The sequence below is a fragment of the Pelmatolapia mariae genome, linkage group LG8, assembly GCF_036321145.2.
Source record: "Pelmatolapia mariae isolate MD_Pm_ZW linkage group LG8, Pm_UMD_F_2, whole genome shotgun sequence".
Taxonomy (NCBI): domain Eukaryota; kingdom Metazoa; phylum Chordata; class Actinopteri; order Cichliformes; family Cichlidae; genus Pelmatolapia; species Pelmatolapia mariae.
In genome coordinates this window covers 17,306,543-17,331,195 of record NC_086234.1, presented here as the reverse complement: position 1 = coordinate 17,331,195, position 24,653 = coordinate 17,306,543, and the positions used below count along the sequence as shown (strand labels likewise).

Sequence of the window (24,653 nt, the reverse complement as noted above, 5' to 3'; positions counted from 1 at the left end):
TGGATTAAGAATGGGATTTTACTCAAGTTCATATATGTGTGAAGGCAGATCAGTGAATACTTTTGGCAATAGTGTAATAATAAATAATTGAGGGGGTGATTTTAGACACAGCCAGCTGTTTTTTCTTTCATGAATCAAATGTTCTAGCATCAACATTTCTAAACACTATGTTCACTCCTAAAAATATCAGGAGGGTCTATAGCTTTCATATAGATGCAACTACCAGTGTGATCTTTACTATTCTGTTAGGGGTGCTCCTGCATCCATCTCTGGAACTGGTACCTCTTGTGGATTTTCACTTATCATCTGTTTGTATTTGCTCTTGAAAAATCCACCCTGGGAATGGAAGGAAAAACAAAATCAGTATTGGATATAGTAATCTCTAAAAAAAAATTTTTTAACTGGACATGGTCACCAAAGCTGTGTAATTAATTGAAAAAGCGTAAAAAGACTCTTTCACCTTATACAGGCCAGCAGTGATTAAAGCCAGAAGAGCCAGCCCTCCCAGGGATCCTCCAACGATCGCTTTGGTGAAATCTGGCTGAGGATACACTTCTACTTCTGCCTCAATCTGAGAGATGAGGTGACAGAATGTGGATGAAATGTAAGATCCTAAATAACTGGAACAAGTTAAATATGTACTCACCTTGCGTACAGGAGAATTGTTATCAGACCCTGTTGAAAAGTAGATGTACTGGTTTTTGTCATACTCCAGACTGGCAGTGTTGATCAAAAGGAATGTGGCAGACTGAAGTCCAATCTAAGAAAAAGCAATTAAAAATGGAATGTGTTGAGCCTAAATAAGGCATCGTTTGATATAAGAGAAAAATTCTGTCTAAAGATGCAACCATATTACTGGTGCATATTCAGAAGAAGTTGCAAAATATATTAATAAAGCATTTAACCTTTGAGGAGATCAGGTAGGCTTGGGGCTTAAGAGGTTAACCCAGACTTCCCATCAATTACCTGCTCTATCCATCCTGAACTGAGGTTGGCAGAAATTTCATATGTCCTACTCTGCAGTCTTCCCATAAATGCGTTGCACTTGAACACCCTGCACATGGCTACAGAGCAGTCCTGTGGGTGATTTGTAATCCAGTGTAATGTGAATTTTTAATATACAGTTAGGTTGAACGTAGACAGCTTAAATGCAAAGCTTACCACAGCTTTATTTTTTTGTATGTTTTCAACAAAATTTCTGACACCTGGTTCTTCATCCTCTCCTCTCTGACAGTCTGAAATCTGAAACATATTTGATTTATTTTAGCTTCCATGGTCCCAATTTTGTCACATGGGTCCGTCCATACCAAAGCCATTTTTGGAGTTGGTAGAAAAATCTTCTGACATATATATTACCTGTAGGCTGCTCAAATTCACCCAAATGTCTTTTTCACCAAGCTTCACTGGAACCCTGATCACCACAGTGAAATTAAGGGCTCTGATATCATTTCTAACCTAAACGGGAAAGCAAAAGTATAGTCAAGTATTATAGTTACGTCTAAATTATATAGTTAGCTTTTAAAAATACCAGTATATGCAGAAATTATAGCTGACCTTGACTGATTGTTGGACTGGTTTCTGCAAATCATTCATCCCAAATGTGAAATTGTTGTAACTGTGGGAGCTAAATATTAAAAATGTAAGTAAACATTTTGTTAATTTCTAAATTATATATGTATATATATATATATATATATATATATATATATATATATATATATATATATACATATACATATATACATTTTTTTTCAAGTGGAAGAACACGTACCTTTCTAATGTCATAAAAATGCTGTATTTCACATCAATTGATTTCTTTTTGTAGAGGTCACTTGTAGGGGCATGATCCTGATTTCCACTAAAAAGAATAACTGATATTATTTATAATGTATTTGTAGGCTATTGCATATATGAGGGGTACCTGGACCAAAGGAACCGTACAACAGTACCTGGTGGCATTTGCAGTTACAAAGATCTCCCTCTCAAGTTGACTGTTCGTCTCAATCCCATAGGAGACAGTGAAGAAAGCCTTAATTGAATGAAAGAGATTAGAATGAATCATCTTTGTCTTTAAGCTGTGCAAAACTGAGGGGAACAAAGACACGAAAAAGATATTTTGCACAAAAAAATAAAACAGAAATGAAACCTTAGTTTTGCTCTTGAAAATTGGCTTGTCAATAGTGCAGTCTGTCCTTCCTTGTGATAAACCATCTTCACTGTCCAAGGAGTTGCACTCAATTCTTCCCTTTATTAAGAACAAAATAACTGGTAGATACAATGGGAGAGCAGCAGATCAGTGGTGACTAACACAGACTTGTTGCTGATGCTTTACCTGCTGAATCGTAAACTTCCTGTAGGAGAGTCCAGCTGGGTAGGTGAGAATAACACGACTGTTGTAGGAGTTTTCTCCTCTGTTCTCCACTGTGACTGTGATATTCAAAAGCTCATCAATGCCCACTTTAACCTCTGAGGATCTGTAAGAGGATGAGGAAGCAGAAGAATAAAAAGGGAAGAAATTAAGGCTACTTCATCCATCCATCCATCCATCTTCTTCCGCTTATCTGGGGCCGGGTAGCGGGGGCAGCAGCAGCCCAAGCAGAGAAGCCCAGACCTCCCTCTCCCCAGCCACCTCCTCCAACTTGTCCGGGGGAACACCAAGGCATTCCCAGACCAGCCGAGAGATATGATCTCTCCAGCGTGAGATATAATCAATCAATATAGATAGATCAGATATAATTAAGGCTACTATCATTCTAATATGCCTAATTAATATGTTAACATTTGCTGATGAGCACAAAATGCAAACCACAACTGATGGTATCATCAGTTTTAGTGATGGCCTACTACGGAAACAAATTTGAAGATGTTTTTTAAGATTCATTTTTACTATCAGTTTTATTTATTGCAAAGAATTTAAATTTGAAAGACTAGTTAATATAGAATAAATAATAAGCATTTTTTCCTCTGTAGTCAGTTTTAGCGTGCTTTTTTTTCTTAGACATGGGATGTATATGATGATAGCAGACATACAAGCAAAGCATACATTTTGTAACTGGGCCTCACCTGGTAAAGTTGAAATCCACTTTCAGGTGGTCAACACATTTGTTGTCAGAGCCACAGTTGATCTCAAACTCTAACTGTGGAATAGGGCAAAATTTATATTATACATTATTTACAGACTAAATAAAACTTTTTATAGGTTGAAAGAAATGATATACAGAGATGGGTCATAATTCCATTACATGATAAAAGTACTGGTAAATAGTGCGTGACAATGCGTGGCAAATATATTTGTATTTGTTTTTGACAGATGAACAAAATAGGAGACGTAGAATTAATCATTAAACCTAAACATTCAAACCTCCGATACCTGTCAAGAGACACAAATTTGATATTCAAAACTATACTTAGTAGGTGATGTTTCAATCAGCTCTGTGTTACCAGTATTATCAAGCCAGGTTGCAGTTAGAAGCATAAAACCCAGTTTTGTTGTTAATTAAATCGTTATTAGCACCAAACTCTTATTTGACAAAGATAGTGATTTATTGAATCAAGTAGAGAGACATTCATCAGGAAGCAGAAGCAGAGAGATGTCCTTTTCATTATGAGCAACATATGGAACAGCCGTATTGCATGTTGTTGGAAATAATGGCCTACGCATCAGCTGAATGTCGATTGGTTGAAAAGTGAAATGGGAAGGGAGAAACAGTCAAGCTCACCAGGAAGGGAAGCAGCAGGAAAAAAACAAACAAAAAAAACAAAACATCAAAAGTCAAAAATACAGCATGAAAAGTACAGACGGGGGCTGCTGTGGACACTTCTTTGTTTTTAATACTTGGTTTCATTTCAGCTCTTTATTTTATAACTAAATTCTTCTGTGCATTTGGCTGATGGACTAAAAAAAGTACATGCAAGAATAGACTATTGCCATCTGATCTGGTTTTAAGGCATTTCACAGCAGAGAATTGTCTGTCTTAAGAGTTTTTAATTATCTTTTTTTTATTTACCAACTCTGGGGAATCTGTTATTTTAGATTTTAGATCTTTGATACTGTCAATCACAGTATTCTTATTTCTTGTCTCAAGCACGGTGTGGGGGTAAAAGTCGCAGCTTTAGAGTGGTTTAGGTCATGCTAACTTCTCAGAAAGATGTTTTAAGGTCACTTTCTGGGGCTCAAATTCTCGCTCTGCACCACTCCTATGTGGAGTTCCACAAGGTTCTGTTCTTGAGCTGATTCTTTTCTCTTTACTTCCTCTAGGGTGAATTCTGAAAAGATTTGATATGTCTTTCCAGTTCTACGCTGATGATTACCAAACCCATTTGCCCCTGAAAGCAAATTATGGCTTCTCATTAAAATTTGTTTGAACATTTTGATGACATCAAAACCTGATGGTCTCACTTTTTTTTGTTTAATGAGAGCAAGACTAAGGTCCAGTTGTTCTGGTGTGGGAAAATGGACCACAACTTAAAACTGGACAAACAGATTAATTCTATTTTAATATGTTTTTTTTTTCAACTGAGGCTTGTTTCTATGGTCAAGACCTTCTTTGTTTTATGTGCAGCACTTTATAATTAATTTGGATTTGGAGGCACAACTGCAGTACAAGGCTCTCCAGAGGTATTGGTTACTGGTTGTGTGTGCATTTCACAAAGACTAGACTCAGCTGCCCAGTTAAAAAGTTAGTGTTCTTTTCAGGATTACTTACAGGATAAGTGGTTGTCTTTTGAGCCTGTGGCGCGAGACTTGGTCTGAGTTGTGTGTTTGAGGGTAAACCATCAAATGTAAATTTCAGCTCATTGGAAAGTGCATTGAGTGCATCTTCTGGACAGGCCTGCAAGAAGAGGGCAGTAGTAGGATCTTTGTTAGAGGATTCTTAAGTTGTAGTAGTTTTTTTTTTTTTTTTTTACTGCTGGTATTTGGTTTTACCTCAATGAGGAATGTAACAGTTGAGCACTGTTTGCCATTTAATTTAACAGTAAGTGAGCTGGACTCCTCTCGTTGTTTCCCATTGCCGTAAGCTCGGTTGTTTGGAGGTTTACGAGTGGCATCCGGTGTTAAAGTATAATTAATCCTTGCTTGAGCATCAAAGTCTGGAAATCAAAGTTTGATATTAGAAATGTATACAACTAAAAAAATAAATATCTGATAGCTTTGGCTTTCTGGTTTAGAAAACTGAAGAAAATGATGAACCTGTGTTGACTGTAGATATTGTACTCATAGTAAAGCAGATTTCAGCTGTGTTCTTCAGTGGTTTTGAGCAGTCTACAATCTGTGTAGGGATCTGGATTGGACTGAATGACACCTCAGCTTTCACCATTACTATAGGTCTTGTTCTGGAAAGTAGGAAAACAAAGAAGAACCACATTTAGGTTTTAAGTAGTACCAAATTAACAGCTGTTTTTAAAATTTGGTGTTCTGACCTGAATTAAGAAAAGACTTCCCCACAGTGTAAACTAGTTCTACTAACAACATTAGCTCACAAAAGGCAGATAAGATCAGAAATGTTTTAAATGACAATTAATGATTTATGGAATAAGTCTTGGTAAATCATTCAATAGAATGCTTTTTTAAATGGAATATCCATGTAGTTTTGCAGACACCCAATTTCCGTCACCATCACTCTTGTGTTCCGGAGGTGCAAATTTACTATATTAGTTGGGTGACTAAATCTTTCATCGTGTTAACATGCCTGAAATACATACTGTTTTATAAAATCTGGGTATTGCAGGCATTTCCATATCTGCACAGAGACCATTACTTTGAAAGAGCCTAGTGCTATGCGTTTCACATTTCATTTTGAGATTTGAATGAAACACACAGGGACTGTTTTTCCAGGTTCTTAAAAAAAAACATTTATTGCTTCTTCAGTCAGCAGAGCATTTCTCATCTGGTGGTAAAATAAGTTGGAACTAAAGTATTTTTCTAATGATCATTAAGGCTTTAAACAAAAACTAAAATAAACCTAAAATAAACCTCCAGTAATATGATTTTTTTTCTCAAAGATTTATTTATTGCTTTTCCAACAACATTTTAACCAACAAGAACAGAGAGAGTTCAAATAAAATAGAGGAGGAAATTAATAAAAAATTGAGTGTATAATAATAATGTATGCACATCGTGTATGAACAGTGTTGGGAAAACACATAGATATAGTTATACATACTCTCCCATGTAGATCATTCAGATATTATTGCAGAAAAAAAATTATATATAAATAAATAAAACAAAACATAGCAAAACAAAACACCCCCCCACCAAAAAAAACCCAAAAAAACCAAAAAAACAACAACAGCAAAAAACAAAAACAAAAACAAAAAACAAAACAAAACAACAACAACAAACAAACAAGGAGAACAGATAGTGCTCCAAAAAACAGGTATAGCACAGTGAGACAATAGGTTTAAATGCATTATTCCGGGACTTAGTCCAAGGGTGTCAAGTTAGCTAGAGAGGCATCCGACCTAACGGTTGCAGCGATAAGGTGTGTCCTCTTCAGTTCTAGTCCATTTAATTTCACATCTCATCTCCTGTCCTTCCATTGAACAGTCCAACACTCGCAGGCCCCCCAGGTTCTCTTCAACAGCTACAACACTACGTCTCCCATACAGATTAAATGGATGTAGTCATATCTGTTCAGTATCGATCATCTCCTCACATTCCAAAAATAACAAAAAATTTCCCCACATTTCTTTAAAGGAAGCATGTTTACCCTTAATCATAGACGTAAGTTTCTCCAAAGCAAGGGATTTTGACAGTGTCGACAGCCAAGTTCTCAAGTGTGGTCTACTAATGGATCTCCATGATTTAGCTATGCTATATTTTGCCTGTAACAGGCAGAAGATTGTAGTGTTTTGATGAGCTTTGCTCAGCTGGATTTCAGCGGGGAAAATCCCTAGGATACATAGTTTAGGACATAGATTCAGCTTGACACTTATAATATGCGCAATTACATCTAAAACTTCTTTCCAAAACTTTTGGATTTCTGAGCATTCCCACAGGCAATGCATCAGTGTGCCTTTTTCCCCACATTTAACACATATGTCCGGAGTTTTGGGGTCAAATTTGTTTAATAATGTTGGGGTGATATATGTTCTCATTAGCCATTTATACTGAATTAGTTTAAATTGGGTGTTTATAGATTGTGTTTGGGCTTTCAAGCAGGCTTTTTGCCATTCCTCTGTAGTTATTCTACACTTTAAATCTTGACACCATGCGAGTCTTTCTTTTTCTGAGGATGTTTGAGAGCCATCTCTGAGGTTGCTGTAAAAACGGGATATTAAACCCTTCTTCAGCTGATGATTTATTGCTATGTCCTCTAATGAGTTTAAAGTGGGCAGTCTTAGGGATTTTTGAGTTTTTGAAATGAAGCTTCTGATTTGAAGAAATTTGAAGAAATGTTTGGTGGGAATGCCAAATTTCTGTGTCAAGCCATTAAAACACAATAGGGTGTCCTTGTCAAATAGGTCTGAAACTTTGCACAGACCTCTGACGGCCCATATTTTAAAACCCAAATCTTTCCAACCGGGTTTAAAGGCCCTATTGCCCCAGATAGGTGAGAATTGGGATAGTGCTGGTGTTTCATTTTTAAACTTGAGTGCATCGAACCAGACACGGATGGTATTTTTAAGAAAGAGGTTCGATGTATCTTTCATCAGATCTTTATACTTTGCGGAGTACAGGTAAGTGCTGAGCGGTAAGGAGGTAGTGCTTGTCCTTTCTAAATTTACCCAGGGTAAGGTTGTCATTGAAAACCAGCATGAGGCCGCAGAAAGCTGGGCAGCCCAGTAGTACCATTTGAGGTTTGGAACACACAAACCTCCCCTGTCATACGGGAGATATAGTAGCGAAAGGCGCAGTCTGGCTCGTCTATTATTCCAAATGAATTTAATGAATATTGTTTTTCCCTTTGTGAAGAAGTCATCTGGAGGGCTGAGAGGAATGACTTGGAAGAGATATAGAAATTTTGGGAGAACGTTCATCTTGAGAATATTTACTAATATTTAATCAGAGAGATTGGCAGCATAGACCATCTACTGATTAAGTCAACAACAGAGTTGATTGTTGGAGAGTAATTTGCATGTACCAAATCATTGATTTTTGGAGTGATTTTTATACCTAGATAGGTGAGACTGTCTGTAGCAACTTGAAACATTGTTTGAATAGGTGGTTTAATTCTTTCAGAATGTTTGAAGAAGAGGATGGCCGACTTGGATTCATTAATTTTATAACCGGAGATGTTGCCAAAGGAGTTAATTGTTTTGAGTAGCTGGGGAATTGAGCTCTTTAATTTGGACAGCATTAAGATAATGTCGTCCGCGAATAATCCAATTTTGGACTCAATATTATTTGTTCTGATGCCAGAGATATTTTGGTTGCTCCTTATCGCAATAGCCAATGGTTCAATTGCTAGGACGAAGAGAAGAGGCGAAAGGGGACAGCCTTGGCGTGTACCTCTACCTAGATAGAATGGTCTAGATATGATGTTGTTAGTTCTAACTGAGGCTATAGGTTTATTATATAATATTTTGACCCAGGTCATGAAGTAACTGCCAAAGCCAAACTGAGACAGTACCTTATAGAGATAGTTATGTTTGACCCTATCGAAAGCTTTTTCTGCATCCAAGGAGAGCAGAGCCATGTCTGGATGTTCTGAATTTGAGTAAAATACATTCAGTACTCTGCGAATACCATGCTGCGCTTGCCGGCCTTTTACAAAACCATTCTGGTCAGTATCAGTGAGAAGATGAAGGTACCGTTCAAGTCTATTTGCCAGTACTTTACTTATTATCTTGGCGTCAGAGTTTATTAATGAGATTGGTCTATAAGATTCACATTTTGTAGGCGGTTTCCCAGGCTTAGGGAATACCGTTATAAGTGCATTACGCAAGGAGGGGGGAAGCTCTTTTAAATCATAACTTTCCACTAGCATGTCGTACAGAGGCCGTACTAATTTGTCTTTAAAAATTTTGAAAAGGTCTAATGGGATTCCATCTGGGCCAGGAGTTTTTACCATTTTTAATTTATCGATTGCAATCGACAGTTCACTCATAGATAACTGAGAGTCTAATTCACATCGAGCTTCTTCAGAGAGTGAAGGGGTGCTTATTGAGTCAAAGAAGGACTCTAGTGACTCTTGGGTCTCATCTCCTGTTGACGTATATAGTTGTGAGTAGTAGAGTTCAAAGAGTTCATTTATTCTGTGAGGATCTGTGGTGTTTTCATCTGCAGTTCTAATTTCATTTATTGTTTGTTCGTTTAATAGCGTTTTTATGCGCCATGCCAAAAGTTTTCCTGCCTTCTCCCCCTGACCATAGTAGGTCTGTCTCAGTCTAAATAGTCCTGCTGCGGCTTTATCAGTAGTTAATTTATCATATTTTGCTCTTAGTCTTTCTTTTTGTTGTTTTTCTTCAGAGTCATTTAGGTTTATCTCAAGTTCCACTTCTTTTATTTGACCTTCGAGGTCCAACATCTCAGTGTAGTTTTTATTAGGGCCCGAGCACAAAAGTGCGAAGGCCCTATTGTATCTGCTCTGTTTATTATTATTATTATTATTATTATTAGGGCCCGAGCACTGAGTGTGCGAAGGCCCTATTGTATCTGCTCCGTTTCTTATTATTATTAGGGCCCGAGCACCGAGAGTGCGAAGGCCCTATTGTATCTGCTCCGTTTCTTCTTCTTCTTATTATTATTATTATTAGGGCCCGAGCACAAAAGTGCGAAGGCCCTATTGTATCTGCTCCGTTTCTTCTTCTTCTTCTTCTTATTATTATTATTATTATTAGGGCCCGAGCACCGAGAGTGCGAAGGCCCTATTGTATCTGCTCCGTTTCTTCTTCTTATTATTATTATTATTATTATTATTATTATTATTATTATTATTCAGGCAAAACAAGGGCCTTTTTGAGGGCCTAAACATGCTCAAAAACTCATGAAATTTTGCACACATGCCAGGTCTGGTGAAAAATTTTGAGTTTTAATGGTTTTACACATGAGCACTTGGAAATGGCTCTGTAGCGCCACCTATGCCTTGTTAAATGCAGCCCTACGAACACATCGTTTGAGCTACATGTAGGAAATTTGGCACACATGTGTATCATGCCAAGACGAACAAAAAAGTCTGTGGGCCCATTGACGCAAACCCAACAGGAAGTCCGCCATTTGCAAGTGAAGGTGACATTTTGGCTCTAATTTTGCCATTTCCATGCTTCGAACTTTTTCGAACTCCTCCTTGGGATTTGGTCGTATAAGCTTCATCTTTGGTCAGTGTCAACTACACACCTGGGCCATGTTAAATTGCGGAGCTTTTGAGTTTTCGTGATACGGTGAAGCGGCGGCGCCACGGCAAATTTCGATGACTCGCCATGAAAATCTTATTGCCTCTCATTCTGTCATACATGGTCTGACGTGGACCAAAGAGCACACATATGATAAGGCTCCACCCCTGAACATATTTCAACTGCCATATTTGACACCAGGGACAGCGCCACCTAGTGGGAACAGGAAATGTCATGTTTTACACTTCGGGGTACAGTATTGTGATCGATGACATCTGCGGCCTCAGATTTCTTCAGGAAAGCCTTAAGGAGTTGGTCTTGGGTTACAGAGAAAACTGTGAGTTTTCGTCAGAGGGTGTGACCCCAGCAGCATGGCGAACTTTGATGTCTCGCCTTGAAGAAACAAATTAGTATAACTCAATGAAATCCAGTCTGATCAGTACCAGACTTTAAAGGCATGATGTCAGACCCGCCCTGAACAGATTGATGTGCCCATTGACAGGAATACAAAGAGCGCCACCTAGTGGCAACAGGAAATGTCATGGCTTTCATTTTGTTTTACTGATTTTCACGGTTTCATCGTGGTCACCTCAAAAGCAGTGAATATCACCATCAGTCCCTCGTGATGCTTCAGTGAGAAAATTGTGACTTTAAACTGAACGGCGCACCCTGGTGGCAACGCAGTTCACCATGAAAGATGAAGTGGATTTTGAGGGGCTTGGAAAGTTTAAAATGTCGTGAAATTTGGCGCACACCTCCAATGTGATGAGCACTTTCTCGTGATATTATCATTTTCATTGATTAGCGCAAAATGGCTCCACAGCGCCCCCTACAAAATTTCAAAACAACAGCCCCTGTACTGTGTTTTATGTATGAGTCTGAAACCTGGTAAGCTTATGGAAGATATCAAGATGTACAAAAAAGTCTCTTGGAGCAATATCCCAAATCCAACAGAAAGTCAGCCATTTTGAAATTAATGTGTAATTTTGGCGACAATTTCCCCTCTTTTCAGGCCTCATACTTTGACGAACTCCTCCAAGGGATTTCATCATATTGACCCAATCTCCAGTGTGTGGAATCTAAAGACCTTTGTGATGTTAAATTGCGAAGCTTTTTACGTTCAGGGAAACGGGGTGGTCATGGCGGCACGTGGAGTTTCAATCACTCGCCAAAAAGCAGTAATCTGCTATCACTCAAAAACACAATGTCCAATCTCTCCCAAAGGTCGCAGGCGTGATGAGACTCGAGCTCGGAAATGTTTGTTATGCCATTTGTCAGTAATGGTTAGAGCGCCACCTAGTGGGATGACTATAATCATGATTGAATGAGATGAAATGTTAGCTGGTGGTTAAATGCAAGAATTCCATCAATGTGACATCAGATCGGAAGCGCTGGTTTTAGGTGTTGGGCTTGGCTCGACGTGCTGGGGTGCGAGGGCCCTCATATCGCTGCTTGCAGCTTTAATTAGGGCCCGAGCACCGAGAGTGCGAAGGCCCTATTGTATCTGCTCTGTTTCTTATTATTATTATTATTATTATTATTATTATTATTCAGGCAAAACAAGGGCCTTTTTGAGGGCTTTAACATGCTCAAAAACTCATGAAATTTTGCACACATGCCAGGTCTGGTGAAAAATTTTGTATTTTAATGGTTTTACATATGAGCACTGGGAAATGGCTCTAGAGCGCCACCTATGCCTTGTTAAATGCAGCCCTACGAACACATCGTTTGAGCTACATGTATGAAAACTGGCACACATGTGTATCATGCTAAGACGAACAAAAAAGTCATTGGGACCATTGACGCAAACCCAACAGGAAGTCCGCCATTTTGGATTGAAGGTGACATTTTGGCTCCAATTTTGCCATTTCCATGCCTCGAACTTTTTCGAACTCCTCCTTGGGATTTGGTTGTATAAGCTTCATATTTGGTCAGTGTACACTACACACCTGGGCCATGTTAAATTGCGGAGCTTTTGAGTTTTCGTGATACTGTGAGGCCGTGGCGCCATGGCGAATTTCGATGACTCGCCATGAAAATCTTATTGCCTCTCATTCTGTCATACATGGTCCGACCTGGACCAAAGAGCACACATATGATAAGGCTCCACCCCTAAACATATTTCAATTGCCATATTTAACAACAGGGACAGCGCCACCTAGTGGGAACAGGAAATGTCATGTTTTACACTTTGGTGTACAGTAATGTGATGGGTGACATCTGAAGTCTCAAATTTCTCCAGGAAAGCCTTAAGGAGTTGGTCTTGGCTTACAGTGAAAACTGTGAGTTTTCGTCAGAGGGTGTGACCCCTACAGCATGGCGAACATTGATGTCTCGCCATGAAGAAACAAATTAGTATAACTCAATGAAATCCAGTCTGATCAGTACCAGACTTTACAGACATGATGTCAGACCCGCCCTGAACAGATTGATGCGCCCATTGTCTGGAATACATAGAGCGCCACCTAGTGGCAACAGGAAATGTCATGTCTTTCATTTTGTTGTACTGATTTTCACAGGTTTATCGTGGCCACCTCAAAAGCGGTGAATATCACGATCAGTCCCTCGTGATGCTTCAGTGAGAAAATTGTGACTTTAAACTGAACAGCGCACCCTGGTGGCAACGCAGTTCACCATGAAAGATGAAGCGGATATTGAAGGGCTTGGACAGTTTAAAAAGTCTTCAAATTTGGGCCACACCTCCAATGTGAAGAGGGCTTTCTGGTTATGTGATCACTTTCATTGAATAGCGCAAAATGGCTCCACAGCGCCCCCTACAATACTTCAAAACAACAGCCCCTGCTCTGTGTTTTATGTATGAGTCTGAAACCTGGTACGCTTATGGAAGATATCAAGATGTACAAAAAAGTCTCTTGGAGCAATATCCCAAATCCAACAGGAAGTCAGCCATTTTGAAATTAATTTGTAATTTCTGCGACATTTTCCCCTCTTTTCAAGCCTCATTCTTTGACGAACTCCTCCAAGGGATTTCATCATATTGACCCAATCTCCAGTGTGTGGAATCTAAAGACCTTTGTGATGTTAAATTGCGAAGCTTTTTACGTTCAGGGAAACGGGGTGGTCATGGCGGCACGTGGAGTTTCAATCACTCGCCAAAAACCTGTAATCTGCTGTCACTCAAAAACACAATGTCCAATCTCTCCCAAAGGTCGCAGGCGTGATTAGACTTGACCTCGGAAATGTTTGTTATGCCATTTGTCAGTAATGGTTAGAGCGCCACCTAGTGGGACGACTATAATAATGGTTGAATTAGATAAAATGTTAGCTGGTGGTTAAATGCATGAATTCCATCAATGTGACATCAGATCCGACGCACTGGCTGTAGGTGTTGGGCGTAGCTCGACGTGCTGGGGTGCGAGGGCCCTCATATCGCTGCTTGCAGCTTTAATTATTATTATTATTATTATTACGGCAAATGAATCGGCCTTTTGAGGGCCTAAACATGCTCAAAAACTCATGAAATTTTGCACACGCGTCAGGCCTGGTGAAAATTTACGTATTTTAATGTCTGTAGACATATCCAGGGAAAATTGGCTCAGTAGCGCCACCTAGAAAAATGAAAAACGCGAGCCCCCGAGATGGGTATGACTTGCATGTATGAGAGTTGGCACACCTATCTAACGTTAGGAGACGCACAAAAAAGTCTATTATGGCCATGTCCTAAACCCAACAGGAAGTCCGCCATTTGGAAGTGAACGTGACATTTTGGCTCTAATTTTGCCATTTCCATGCCTCGAACTTTTGCGAACTCCTCCTTGGGATTTGGTCGTATAAGCTTCATATTTGGTCAGTTTCAACTACACACCTGGGCCATGTTAAATTGCGGAGCTTTTGAGTTTTCGCGATACTGTGAGGCCGTGACGCCACGGCGAATTCCGATGACTCGCCATGAAAATCTTATTGTCTCTCATTCCCTCATACATTTTCCGACATGGACCAAAGAGCACACATATGATAGGGCTCCACCCCTGAACATATTTTAACTGCCATATTTGACACCAGGGACAGCGCCACCTAGTGGGAACAGGAAATGTCATGTTTTACACTTTGGTGTACAGTATTGTGATGGGTGACATCTGCAGCCTCAAATTTCTCCAGGAAAGCCTTAAGCAGTTGGTCTTGGGTTACAGTGAAAACTGTGACTTTTCGCAAAAGGGTGTGACCCCAGCAGCATGGCGAACATTGATGTCTCGCCATGAAGAAACAAATGAATATAACTCAATGAAATCCAGTCTGATCAGAACCAGACTTTACAGGGATGATGTCAGACCCGCCCTGAACAGATTGATGTGCCCAATGTCAGGAATACGTAGAGCGCCACCTAGTGGGAACAGGAAATGTCATGTCTTTCATTTTGTTGCACTGATTTTCACTGGTTCATCGTGGCCATTTCAAAAGCGGTGAATATCACCATCAGTCCCTCATGATGCTTCAGTGAGAAAATTGTGACTTTAAACTGAACGGCGCACCCTGGTGGCAACGCGGTTCACCATGAACAATGAAGTGGCTTTTGAGGGGCTTGGAAAGTTTAAAATGTCTTGAAATTTGGCACACACCTCCAATGTGATGAGCGCTTTGTTGTTATTTTACCATTCTCATTGAATAGCCCAAAATGGCTCCACAGCGCCCCCTACAAAATTTCAAAACAACAGCCCCTGCTCTGTGTTTTATGTATGAGTCTGAAACCTGGTAAGCTTATGGAAGATATCAAGATGTACAAAAAAGTCTCTTGGAGCAATATCCCAAATCCAACAGAAAGTCAGCCATTTTGAAATTAATGTGTAATTTTGGCGACAATTTCCCCTCTTTTCAGGCCTCATACTTTGACGAACTCCTCCAAGGGATTTCATCATATTGACCCAATCTCCAGTGTGTGGAATCTAAAGACCTTTGTGATGTTAAATTGCGAAGCTTTTTACGTTCAGGGAAACGGGGTGGTCATGGCGGCACGTGGAGTTTCAATCACTCGCCAAAAAGCAGTAATCTGCTATCACTCAAAAACACAATGTCCAATCTCTCCCAAAGGTCGCAGGCGTGATGAGACTCGAGCTCGGAAATGTTTGTTATGCCATTTGTCAGTAATGGTTAGAGCGCCACCTAGTGGGACGACTATAATAATGGTTGAATTAGATGAAATGTTAGCTGGTGGTTAAATGCATGAATTCCATCAATGTGACATCAGATCGGATGTGCTGGTTTTAGCTGTTGGGCTTGGCTCGACGTGCTGGGGTGCGAGGGCCCTCGTATCGCTGCTTGCAGCTTTAATTAGGGCCCGAGCACCGAGAGTACGAAGGCACTATTGTATCTGCTCCGTTTCTTCTTCTTATTATTATTATTATTAGGGCCCGAGCACCGAGAGTGCGAAGGCCCTATTGTATCTGCTCCGTTTCTTCTTCTTCTTCTTCTTCTTATTATTATTATTATTATTATTCAGGCAAAACAAGGGCCTTTTTGAGGGCCTAAACATGCTCAAAAACTCATGAAATTTTGCACACATGCCAGGTCTGGTGAAAAATTTTGTATTTTAATGGTTTCACGTATGAGCACTAGGAAATGGCTCTGTAGCGCCACCTATGCCTTGTTAAATGCAGCCCTACGAACACATCGTTTGAGCTACATGTATGAAATTTGGCACACATGTGTATCATGCCGAGACGAACAAAAAAGTCAGTGGGCCCATTGACGCAAACCCAACAGGAAGTCCGCCATTTGCAAGTGAAGGTGACATTTTGGCTCTAATTTTGCCATTTCCATGCCTCGAACTTTTTCGAACTCCTCCTTGGGATTTGGTCGTATAAGCTTCATCTTTGGTCACTTTTAACTACACACCTGGGCCATGTTAAATTGCGGAGCTTTTGAGTTTTCACGATACGGTGAGGCCGTGGCGCCACGGCGAATTTTGATGACTCGCCATGAAAATCTTATTGTCTCTCATTCCCTCATACATGGTCCGACGTGGACCAAAGAGCACACATATGATAAGGCTCCACCCCTGAACATATTTCAACGGCCATATTTGACACCAGGGACAGCGCCACCTAGTGGGAACAGGAAATGTCATGTTTTACACTTTGGTGTACAGTATTGTTATGGGTGACATTTGCAGCCTCAAATTTCTCCAGGAAAGCCTTAAGGAGTTGGTCTTGGGTTATAGTGAAAACTGTGAGTTTTCGCGAAAGGGTGTGACCCCAGCAGCATGGCGAACATTGATGTCTCGCCATGAAGAAACAAATTAGTGTAACTCAATGAAATCCAATCTGATCAGTACCAGACTTTAAAGGCATGATGTCAGACCCGCCCTGAACAGATTGATGTGCCCATTGTCAGGAATACCTAGAGCGCCACCTAGTGGCAACAGGAAATGTCATGTCTTACATTTTGTTGTACTGATTTTCACGGTTTCATCGTGGCCACCTCAAAAGCGGTGAATATTACCATCACTCCCTCATGATGCTTCAGTGAGAAAATTGAGGCTGTAAACTGAAGGGCGCACCCTGGTGGCAACGCAGTTCACATTGAACAATGAAGTGGCTTTTGAGGGGCTTGGAAAGTTTAAAATGTCGTGAAATTTGGCACACACCTCCAATGTGATGAGCGCTTTCTTGTTATTTTACCATTTTCATTGAACAGCACAAAATGGCTCCACAGCGCCCCCTACAAATTTTCAAAACAACAGCCCCTGCTCTGTGTTTTATGTATGAGTCTGAAACCTGGTAAGCTTATAGGAGATATCAAGATGTACAAAAAAGTCTCTTGGAGCAATATCCCAAATCCAACAGGAAGTCAGCAATTTTAAAATTAATGTGTAATTTTGGCGACATTTTCCCCTCCTTTCAGGCCTCATACTTTGACGAACTCCTCCAAGGGATTTCATCATATTGACCCAATCTCCTGTGCGTGGAATCTAAAGACCTTTGTGATGTTAAATTGCGAAGCTTTTTACGTTCGGGGAAACGGGGTGGTCATGGCGGCATGTGGAGTTTCAATCACTCGCCAAAAAGCAGTAATCTGCTGTCACGCAAAAACACAATGTCCAATCTCGCCCAAAGGTTGCAGTTATGATGAGATTCGAGCTCGGAAATGTTTGTTATGCCATTTGTCAGTAATGGTTAGAGCGCCACCTAGTGGGATGACTATAATATTGGTTGAATGAGATGAAATTTTAGCTGGTGGTTAAATACATGAATTCCATCAATGTGACATCAGATCGGAAGCGCTGGTTTTAGGTGTTGGGCTTGGCTCGACGTGCTGGGGTGCGAGGGCCCTCATATCGCTGCTTGCAGCTTTAATTAGGGCCCGAGCACCGAGAGTGCGAAGGCCCTATTGTATCTGCTCCGTTTATTATTATTATTATTATTTTTTTTTTTTTTTTTTTTTTTTTACCGAAATGAATTGCCTTTTTGAGGGCTTTAACATGCTCAAAAACTCATGAAATTTTGCACACATGTCAGGTCTGGTGAAAAATTTTGTATTTTAATGGTTTTACATATGAGCATTGGGAAATGGCTCTAGAGCGCCACCTATGCCTTGTTAAATGCAGCCCTACGAACACATCGTTTGAGCTACATGTATGAATTTTGGCACACACGTGTATCATGCCAAGACGAACAAAAAAGTCAGTGGGCCCATTGACGCAAACCCAACAGGAAGTCCGCAATGTAGAGGTGAAGGTGACATTTTGGCTCTAATTTTGCCATTTCCATGCCTCGAACTTTTTCGAACTCCTCTTTGGGATTTGGGCGTATAAGCTTCATCTTTGGTCAGTTTCAACTACACACCTGGGCCATGTTAAATTGCGGAGCTTTTGAGTTTTCGCGATACTGTGAGGCCGTGGCGCCACGGCGAATTTCGATGACTCGCCATGAAAATCGTATTATTTGTCATTCCCTCATACATGGTCCGACCTTGACCAAAGAGCACACATATGATAAGGCTCCACCCCTGAACATATTTCAACTGCCATATTTGACACCAGGGACAGCGCCACCTAGTGGGAACAGGAAATGTCATGTTTTACACTTTGGGGTACAGTATTGTTATGGTTGACATCTAAAGCCTCAAATTTCTCCAGGAAAGCCTTAAGCAGTTGGTCTTGGGTTACAGTGAAAACTGTGAGTTTTCACAAAAGGATGTGACCCCAGCAGCATGGCGAACTTTGATGTCTCGCCATGAAGAAACAAATTAGTATAACTCAATGAAATCCAGACTGATCAGTACGAGACTTTACAGGGATGATGTCAGACCCGCCCTGAACAGATTGATGTGCCCATTGTCAGGAATATGCAGAGCGCCACCTAGTGGCAACAGGAAATGTCATGTCTTATATTTTGTTGCACTGATTTTCACAGGTTCATAGTGGCCATTTCAAAAGCGGTGAATATCACGATCAGTCCCTCGTGATGCTTCAGTGAGAAAATTGTGACTTTAAACTGAACGGCGCACCCTGGTGGCAACGCGGTTCACCATGAAAGATGAAGTGGCTTTTGAGGGGCTTGGAAAGTTTAAGATGTCTTGAAATTTGACGCACACCTCCAATGTGATGAGCGGTTTCTTGTTATTTTACCATTTTCATTGAATAGCGCAAAATGGCTCCACAGCGCCCCCTACAAAATTTCAAAACAACAGTCCCTGCTCTGTGTTTTATCTATGACTCTGAAACCTGGTAAGCTTATGGAAGATATCAAGATGTACAAAAAAGTCTCTTGGAGCAATATCCCAAATCCAACAGGAAGTCAGCCATTTTGAAATTAATGTGTAATTTTGGCGACAATTTTCCTTCTTTTCAGGCCTCATACTTTGACGAACTGCTCCAAGTGATTTCATCAGATTTACGCGATCTCCAGTGTGTGGAATCCAAAGACCTTTGTGATGTTAAATTGCGAAGCTTTTTACGTTCAGGGAAACGGGATGGTCATGGCGGCACGTGGAGTTTCAATCACTCGCCAAAAAGCAGTAATCTGCTGTCACTCAAAAACACAATGTCCAATCTCTCCCAAATGTCGCAGGCATGATGAGACTCGAGCTCGCACATGTTTGTTATGCCATTTGTCATTAATGGTTAGAGCGCCACCTAGTGGGATGACTATAATCATGATTGAATGAGATGAAATGTTAGCTGGTGGTTAAATGCATGAATTCCATCAATGTGACATCAGATCGGACGTGCTAGTTTTAGGTGTTGGGCGTGGCTGGACGTGCCGGGGTGCGAGGGCCCTCATAACGCTGCTTGCAGCTTTAATTTGATTTGTTTTTGGTGTAGCTTATCACCTGCCCACGTATAAAAACCTTAAAGGCTTCCCATCTAACTGAGGCTGTAGTTTCGGATTTATTAAAGTACAAATAGTCATCAATATTTTTGCCTACATATTCCAAGAATTTTTGATTATGCAACCAGTGTGGTTTTAAACGCCAAATAGGATTACGTCTAAAAGCTGTTATAGCTGAAAAGTTAAGCGTGGTTAATGAGTGGTCAGATATAAGCACACTTTTATATGAACAGCTGTTAATTCTGGGGACAAGAGAGTTTGAAATAAGAAAATAATCTATTATGACTGGCTGAGTGACAGGAGTATTCTCTCCCTGTTGGATTTTCTAATCTCCATATATCTTTAAGGTTGAATTCAGACATAAAGTGTTGTATAACACTGTCTAAACCTGATGATCTATCAAGCTTAGGCTCTAGAGTACAATTAAAGTCCCCCCCAACGATTATCTCACCGTGAAGGGCTGCAATAGAGAGGAATAGATTGTTATAAAAGCTGGAGTCGTCAATATTAGGGCCGTATAAATTAACTAAATTAACTATTGTAGGATGATGAATCTCCCTGCAGGATCAAAGATGTTTTTTTTTAATACACATGGGCAATGATTTATGAATGAGTGTTGCCACTCCTCTAGCATGTGTTGAGAAGTGGCTAGAGAAAACCTGACCTGGCCATTTCCTCCTTATCCAGGCAATTTAAGTAAGTGTGTTTCTTGAATAAAGACTATCTTTGGGTGATATTGTTTAATTCTATCCATTACTCTTTTCAGTTTAATACATTTCCTAAGGCCTCTTACATTCCAGGAAATTATTTCAATATTTGGATAACTACTCATACAGTTTGTGCCCTTAGTAGCCTGAACCTAATTACATCTCGTCTCCCCTGTCGGAACTCACAAATTATTATTTCAAGAACACTGCACTTTAAAAACAAACTCTTATAAACAAAAAAAACAACCCAGAGACCTCCCATCAGTCTAGATCTCAGAACTTTCCCCCCCAAAGTCATTGCAGCTTGGTTATGCATCAGATCCATGAAAAGGAGCTGAAAAAGCGTCCTATTATTGATTTGAAGCTTCAAACTTAGATCCAACCATATTAACTAAAGAAGTGGCCACGTAATGTATATAAATGAAAAAATTTAAACATAACATATCTAAGGCCATCTATATCATACCTGTACACCAAGAGCCGCTGTAAGTCCGAGCAGAGATTGTTCATCAGAATTACACATTTTAGATGTGGTAGTGATTCGGAGTGGGCGTGAATTTATCCCTCGTTTTGTTGCCGGAGTTTTCGTATGAAATCTTCCACCTCCGCTGGTGTGTGGAAGAGGAGCCTGTTGCCGTGGTGGAAAATCCTCATTTTTGCTGGAAAGATCAATCCGAAGTTTATGTGCAGTTCACGGAGTTGCTGTTTTACCTGGTTGTATTGTTTCTGCTGTTTCTGGACCTCCGTCGACAGGTCAGGAAAAAACATCACCTGATGTCCGTTGTGTGTTATTTTTCCCTTCAGACGTGCCGCTCTCATCACCCTCATCTTGTCTTGATAATTCAAGAACTTTATGATGATCACACGGAGTGGGCCATTTGGGGGTATTTCGGCCTTGTAGCCTATGTGCTCGCTCGATGATGGGTGGGGATGGGAACACGTCCCATCCCAAAACGTCAAGCAGCCAGGTTTGCAAAAATATTGTGATTTCCCCTTGTTCAGTATTCTCGGGTAATCCGACGAGTCTCAGATTGGATCTCCGACTTCTGTTTTCGAGGTCGTCCACTTTTAGCAGGAGTTCCTGAAGTTTCTTATGAAGGGAAGCCTCTTTACTTGTAAGGGAAGAGACGTCGTCTTCAACTTTACTAATGCGAGTTTCTGCTGAGGTAAGCCTCTCTGAAAACACTCCAATTGCGTCTTTTATTTCTTGGTTTGATGTTATAACTTCTTGCAGTTGAGCAGTGAAGTGTGTTTTCAGCGACTGAATTGCGGCCAAAACACTCGTCTCGGTCTGTTGGGCGCTAGCATTAGCTCCTTCCATCTTCTCGGTTTCAAGTTCATTGCTAGCAGCGCCGTCTGATCCATCTTTTCCGGCTGTTTTAGGTTTAAACCTATGTTTAGTCGGCATCCTAGCTGTTTAGATCGGAGCAGATGCTTGGGTCGGAGAGGAAGCCACTAAAAGGTTGACTTTTAACCGCTGTTTAGGCTGTTTAGGCGTACTTAAAGGATGTTAAGGTCGGAGCTCGAGGTCTTGCTGCCGTTCAGGTGGACGCCATAACCATTCCGTCTGACATAGTATCTCCAGTAATATGATTTGATAGATACCCTTTTTACCCTATACAGTGGTCCCTTGTTATAACGCGGTTCACCTTTCGCGGACTCGCTGTTTCGCGGATTGTTTGTTTGTGCAATTTTGCAGCGTACACCCCTAGTTATACACAGACATCTATGGGTGCACTAAGGTTTGTTACATGGAATCTAAATGGAGCTGGCTCCAGAGAAAAGAGGTTAAAAATATTTAACCAACTCAAAAAACTACAGGCAGATGTTGTCCTTTTACAAGAGACCCACAGACCTCTTAGAGGTTTAAAAGAACTTAAAACACCTGAGTTTCCTAATGTGTTCTCATCTTGTTATAATTCTAGACAAAGCGGAGTAGCAATTTTAATACATAAAAATATTAATTTCACAGTATTCGATACAGTTATAGATCCAGAGGGCAGATTCTTAATCATTAAACTATCTATACTTGATAAAAAGCTATGTATTGTAAGTGTATATGGTCCAAATGTTGATGATCCCTCATTCTTTCACGGTTTTTTCAGTGCACTCTCTGAACACTTAGATGGCACACTTGTTCTTGGAGGCGACCTCAACCTTGGACTAAATGAAGAAATGGATAGGCTCAATACAGCAGGAACTCAGCGTAATTGGCAGTCCACAAATGTAATCAAACAGTATATGAACGACTTTGGCCTTTGCGAAGCATGGCGCTCCCTTCACCCCAACAGTAAGGAATATACTTTCTTCTCACATGTTCATCACTCCTACTCTCGTCTGGATTATTTTTTGGTCAGCAGCTCACTGCTGAGTGACATTTCAGACACTGAGATTCACCCTATAGCTGTCAGCGATCATGCTCCTGTATCTTTAACACTAATGCACAAGAATAATACTACGCCAAGTAAAAACTGGAGATTTAATACATCACTGCTTAAAGATGAAGACTTTATTAAATATTTTAAAAAAGAATGGACTCTATATTTAGACTACTATGACAGTCCCGGAACTTCAGCACCTGTTCTATGGGAAGCAGGGAAAGCTGTGATGAGAGGTAAAATAATTTCTTTCTCATCACATAAAAAGAAAGAAGAAAACAAAAATATTCAGGAGTTAGAAAAAACCATCAAATCCCTAGAAGAAGTCTACGTGTCCCACCAAGATCAGGAAACATTGAACAAAATACACAAAACAAAACTAGAATTAAATTAGATAATTGATAAAAAAAAAAAAAAAAATTCTTAGTACAAAGACTTCGCTTACAAAATAATGAACATGGTAATAAATCCGGTCAATTTATAGCAAACCAGCTAAAAAAAAATAAATAAAAAACAACTATATGTGCTGTTCAAGACTCATCTGGGAACACAATATATGACCCGAAACAAATAAACAACATTTTCAGGGATTTCTATAAAATGTTGTATTCACCACAAATAAACCTAAATCTAAAAATTTAGATTGACCTACATCTAAAAAAGAAATTGACCAGTTTTTGGACAGCATTACTCTTCCAAAATTATTAGACACTCAAGCAATGGCACTGGATTCGCCACTGACACCAGGTGAACTCCAGGAAGCCCTGATAAGCATGCCCAATAATAAGGCTCCAGGTCCAGACGATTTTCCTGCAGAATTCTACAAAGAATTCTGGACGATTCTAGCACCAGTTTTTTTACAGAACGTTGTTGGAAATCAAAGGGCAGACTTCCATCAAATATGAATTCTGCAAACATTAATCTCCTGCTAAAACCAGGCAAAGACCCTGTATATCCCTCAAGCTATCGTCCAATATCCCTTATAAATGTAGACCTTAAAATAATCTGCAAAGCTCTCTCGAAGAGACTAGAGAAAATAACCCCCCTCTTAATTCATCCTGACCAAACTGGTTTCATAAAAGGTAGGCACTCATTAACAAATACACATATATTACTTAATTTGATAGACTACTCATACAGTAAAAACATCGAAACTACAATATTTTCTTTAGATGCAAAAAAAGCGTTTGACAGAGTTAACTGGAAATTTCTGTTTGCAACTTTACACAAATTTGGTTTTGGAACCTCTTTCATTAACTGGTTAAAAATATTGTACAATTCCCCAACAGCTTGTGTCAAAACAAATGACCAAACATCCTCCAGCTTCTGTCTCCTGAGGGGCACCAGGCAGGGATGCCCACTCTCCCCTTCACTGTTTGCAATTTTTATTGAACCACTAGCAGCAGCAATTAGACAGAATACAGGAATTAAGGGCATAAAATGCAAGAACGCAGAACATAAAATCAGCCTTTATGCGGATGATGTGTTACTTTTTCTCCAAAACTCACAAACCAATCTCTTTGGGGTGATTGAATTGATAAACTCTTTTGCAAGAATTTCAGATTACTCAATTAACTGGTCAAAATCTATAGTCCTCCTGATTAATTGCTCCTTCCATAATTCTTCTTCTACACCACTGCAATCGGGAAATATAAAATATTTAGGTATTAATGTTTCTTCCAAGCTTGCAGATCTGACTAAATTAAACCATATCCCACTGTTAAAGAAAGTAGAAGGCGATCTGGCTAAATGGAAATGTCTACCCATATCACTCATGGGAAGGGTTGCCGCTATAAAAATGATGGTCTTACCAAAAATAAATTATTTATTCTCAATGATCCCAACTAAACCGCCACAAGATTGGTTCAGATCTCTAGATTCATATATGTCCAAATTCCTTTGGAAAAATAAACCCCCACGTATAAGCTTAAAAACACTACAAAAGACCAAGGATAAAGGAGGATTAGAACTACCTAACTTTCAGCACTACTTCTTAGCCAACTGGC

The 24,653-nt window shown here is 40.0% G+C and overlaps 1 protein-coding gene across 1 annotated transcript in view; it reads right to left on the bottom strand.

Annotated features, from left to right (window-relative positions):
• Positions 1 to 237: 237 nt before the first annotated feature.
• The window catches only part of LOC134632949 (integrin alpha-M-like), a 41,338-nt gene continuing 16,922 nt past the window's right edge, over positions 238 to 24,653 (bottom strand). The window contains exons 16-30 of the mRNA XM_063481831.1: positions 5,192 to 5,334; positions 4,928 to 5,091; positions 4,707 to 4,832; positions 3,064 to 3,137; positions 2,333 to 2,474; positions 2,147 to 2,245; positions 1,950 to 2,029; positions 1,772 to 1,858; positions 1,555 to 1,624; positions 1,357 to 1,455; positions 1,162 to 1,242; positions 967 to 1,077; positions 647 to 760; positions 461 to 571; positions 238 to 336 (exon numbers count right to left, since the gene is read on the bottom strand). Of these exons, the coding sequence (XP_063337901.1) occupies positions 238 to 336; positions 461 to 571; positions 647 to 760; positions 967 to 1,077; positions 1,162 to 1,242; positions 1,357 to 1,455; positions 1,555 to 1,624; positions 1,772 to 1,858; positions 1,950 to 2,029; positions 2,147 to 2,245; positions 2,333 to 2,474; positions 3,064 to 3,137; positions 4,707 to 4,832; positions 4,928 to 5,091; positions 5,192 to 5,334 (1,600 nt within the window). The remainder of the gene's footprint in view (positions 337 to 460; positions 572 to 646; positions 761 to 966; positions 1,078 to 1,161; positions 1,243 to 1,356; positions 1,456 to 1,554; positions 1,625 to 1,771; positions 1,859 to 1,949; positions 2,030 to 2,146; positions 2,246 to 2,332; positions 2,475 to 3,063; positions 3,138 to 4,706; positions 4,833 to 4,927; positions 5,092 to 5,191; positions 5,335 to 24,653) is intronic.